The following is a 3,431-nucleotide window of genomic DNA, read 5'->3' on the forward strand; positions in this document are numbered from 1 at the left end:
CGGCCGCCGCGAACGGCGGCTGCATCTCCTCGGCCCGAGCGGCCGGCGCCGGCCGGCGAGGTAGCGGCTGCCGCGCGTGCCCGCTCCTCGGCGCGCTCGATCTCGTCCTCCTCGGCCGCCAGCTGCCTCTCCAGCTTCTGCTGATCCTCGACCAGATCCCGGTACGACGACGCCTGGCTGCCCTTGGACGCCGCGATCGCAGCCTCGGCCGCGTCGATCGCGGCTGCGAGGGATTCGAGGTAAGCCGAGCCGGGCAGGGCGTCCTCGAGCTGTGTTGATTGGTGGGCGGGCACAGGGTTGGGTTGGGAGGCGCGGGGGCGATGGAGGGGGAGCGGCGCGCCTGGCACATAGCCGGCATGCACCGATGGCCCCCACACACGTGCCCTGTGCTGTTTGCAGCTTTTCCCGCATCATGATTGACAGAGCGGCTGCAAAGCTTCACGGCCCAGTGCACGCAACCCTTCACCTGGCGCTGCAGCTGCTGGACGTGCATGCGCGCGTCGCACACGCCACCGAACAGGCGCTGGCGAAGCCGCTGGCGCCCTGCCGCTGCCGCGGCGTCCTCGTCCCAAACGTCCCGCCCGCCATACTGTGGGTCGCCTCTGAGCTGCTGCAGCTCTATACAATACAGGGAGCGAAAACATGCCGTTTGTGTGCAGTGCGCGCGGCCCCTATCGGCCCCTTTGCAGGTGCTGCGCAGGCAGTCTGGGGGCTGCAGCAAACGGCGGCAACGCGCCAACAATGCATCTCAACGTCGGCCACGCCACTGCGCAGCAGCATGCTTGCACCGTTTAGTATGATCACCTGTGTCAATCAAACATTCTTTTTGCGCGAGTCTCTTGTACCGAGCTGCCCACTCTGATGCCGATTGGCTCCCCGCTGCATGCATCATCGCTTTGTCGGCATAAGCGCCAGGTAGTAATTGAAAATTATATGAGCACCGCGCACGATACAAAGAACGTCGCTCACTTTATATGAGCACCGTGCACGATACAAAGAACGTCGCTCATGTACACAACAGAATTGTCGGTCAAGATCACCTGCCCGCTGCCCCCACATACCGCTGCCCCACAACTGGCGCTTGCTGGCTGCGGTGTGTTTGACGCGACAGGGTCTGCACTGTCAATGCACGCCTGCCCACTGCGGTCTTGCAAAGCAATGCTCGACGCAATGTGCCAGGTGTCGTGTGCGGGCCTGGTGCTGCTGCATCGGCATCCCGTGATCTCAGCAGTTCAGAATCTGTGAAGCTGCGGGCGCGCAATGTCAACGCGCGTGCGAGCAATGTCGCCAGGCTCCGCACGTTTCTCTGAGCGCCATGCTGACGGTTTCACTGCAAGCTCCGGATGAAGAAGTGCTGCGTGACGTGCAGGGGCTGCCAGGCGAAATTGACGAACCCGACCATCCACTGTTGAACCTGAGCGCGCACCTTATCATCCGGGCTTGCATCACTACATCTTGTTTCAAGGACTCAATGGGAGGTTTGAACTTTCTACATGGCAGGTTATCCCAGCCAGTCCCTGCAGCGCACACTCACCTGGCAGGACCGTCCAAACAAGCATCTGACTCAAACCAGCTTGCGACAACGCTCGTTCAACTGCAAATGTACTGCAATGCGCAATAACGCAATTGCGGAGTCACGCTGGTGTCGTAGGAGAAGCAGAGCTGCAGCTGACCTGAAGCCCGGGGGGGGGGGGGGCGGAAGCGCACTGACCACTGTTGCACCTGCCAGCGAAGCAGCCGCATTCAAATTCGCTGGTCAAGCGGCCTGCAATGCTTGCGTGAATGCTTCCCAATGGCCATGATCGCATAAGATTTGAACCCCAACATTCGCAATCATGCCTGTCACACGCGACGATTTGAGCAGCGTCAACCTGATCTGACAGGTGCTGCCTGTCGGCGGTGACCCCCGAGCGCATCCTCACAATTAAAACATTTCATCATTATGGAGCCCGCGCACTGCCTCAGGGCCCCGGCAGGCACTCCTCCTCTCGACTTCAGCGGCTTCTTTGCCTCCGCAGCTTTATCCGACTGTACAATAACGATAACCACATCTGCACCCGATGAGCCTTCCACACCGGCGGCCAAGCGGCCAAAGGGCCCAGTCTCAGCCACAAATGCAGGTGCGTGCGCCGCTGCACGGTGCTCGGTGTCGTGCGCGCTTTGTTGGTGGGTTGAGGCGCTTGGTGCGAAGAATGCAGCACGCGGTGGCCAAACCACAACCAACTTTCTTTCTCATAATGCCTGCGCTACCCGAGCGCAGAACCCCACGCGCCCTGCTGCTTGGGCATTTTCGACCCGCCTGCAGCGCCGACTGCCTCCGCAGCTGAGCGCGCATTGTGGCCGCCAACCGAACCCCGGTGACCCCCTCAGGTGACGTCCTCCCCGGCCACGCCATCGTGCTCAGCACGTCCTCGTCCTGGATGCGCCGCCAGATCGAGTCCTGGGACGCGGCCGACGGCCAGCACCCCAGCATCACGCTCCGCGTGCGCCCCGGCCAGGAGGCGGCGGCGCGGCGGCTGGTGCGGTTCATTTACGAGGGGCCGGCCAGCATGCCGGGGGCGGGGGCGGCGGCGGGCGGAGGCGCGAGCGGGCAGGCGACGCAGGCGCTGTTGGTGGATATGCTGGCGCTCTCTCACGCCTACAAAGTGCCCACGTGAGCCGCACGTGTCTGCGTGCATGGGTTGCACCGGCTGAAGGGTTGGGGGTTCTGCTGACGTCTAGGGTGTCTGCTGCAACGGATGGGCTTTTGCGCTGGTGACCGTGGGCACGCTGCCGATGGCGTCTGCAATGCTGAGCCCTTCATTACAAGTGTGGTTTGCCGACCCTTGCAATCGCCCTGTGTGCCGCTGAACTGCAGGTGCGGCTCAGCCTGCCTGTCGCGGCTGCTGGCAGTGCCCCTCCCGCAGCTCGCGTGGTCGACCGTCTCACAGGTGGGGCGGCAGTCTTGGTGGCTGCTGCTGCTGCTGCTGCTGCTGCTGCTGCTGCTGCCGCTGCTGCTGCCGCTGCTGCTGCTGCTGCTGCTGCTGCTGCTGCTGCTGCTGCTGCTGCTGCTGCTGCTGCTGCTGCTGATTCTGCTGCTGCGGCTGCCTGTGCTGCATTTGTCAAGGCTGCGGTGCGCACAGCTTCCAGCTGACTCGCTTTTGAAGCCGTGACCACCACCAACACCTTTTCGACTTCAAATCACCCCCTGCGCTTGCCACCGGCGGCACGGCCTGCCGCTCTTTACAGGTCCTGCGCCTGCCGTCCGCGCAGCTCTCCGGCCCTGAGGCGCGGCCCCTGGTGGCGGCCTGCCTGGACCGCCTGCAGGGGGACTTTGGGGACCTGGAGGCCGTGGCTGCCGACCAGGCCGCGCTCAGCAGGTTCTGCGCGCTGCCGTTCCAGGTAGGGGGCCGGGGTGGGTTGGGGGGGCCGGCCGGCGCGGGGCGCGGGTG

The 3,431-nt window shown here is 64.0% G+C and overlaps 2 protein-coding genes across 2 annotated transcripts; one reads left to right on the plus strand and one right to left on the minus strand.

The window, feature by feature from the left end:
- Positions 1-2,114: 2,114 nt before the first annotated feature.
- Positions 2,115-2,657, plus strand: MNEG_15332 (hypothetical protein; the record flags this gene model as incomplete). Its single annotated transcript, XM_014036196.1, has 2 exons — positions 2,115-2,139; positions 2,371-2,657. The coding sequence occupies 2 exons, from the start codon at positions 2,115-2,117 to the stop codon at positions 2,655-2,657; spliced, it is 312 nt and encodes a 103-aa protein (XP_013891650.1).
- Positions 2,658-2,924: 267 nt separating this feature from the next.
- On the minus strand, positions 2,925-3,087 carry MNEG_15333 (hypothetical protein; the record flags this gene model as incomplete). The annotated part of the gene is made up of 1 exon (XM_014036197.1): positions 2,925-3,087. A coding segment is annotated over one exon (163 nt), but the record flags the coding sequence as incomplete, so codon positions are not given.
- Between the last annotated feature and the right edge of the window lie 344 nt (positions 3,088-3,431).

The sequence above is a fragment of the Monoraphidium neglectum genome, assembly GCF_000611645.1.
Source record: "Monoraphidium neglectum strain SAG 48.87 unplaced genomic scaffold scaffold05233, whole genome shotgun sequence".
Classification (NCBI taxonomy): Eukaryota; Viridiplantae; Chlorophyta; class Chlorophyceae; order Sphaeropleales; family Selenastraceae; genus Monoraphidium; species Monoraphidium neglectum.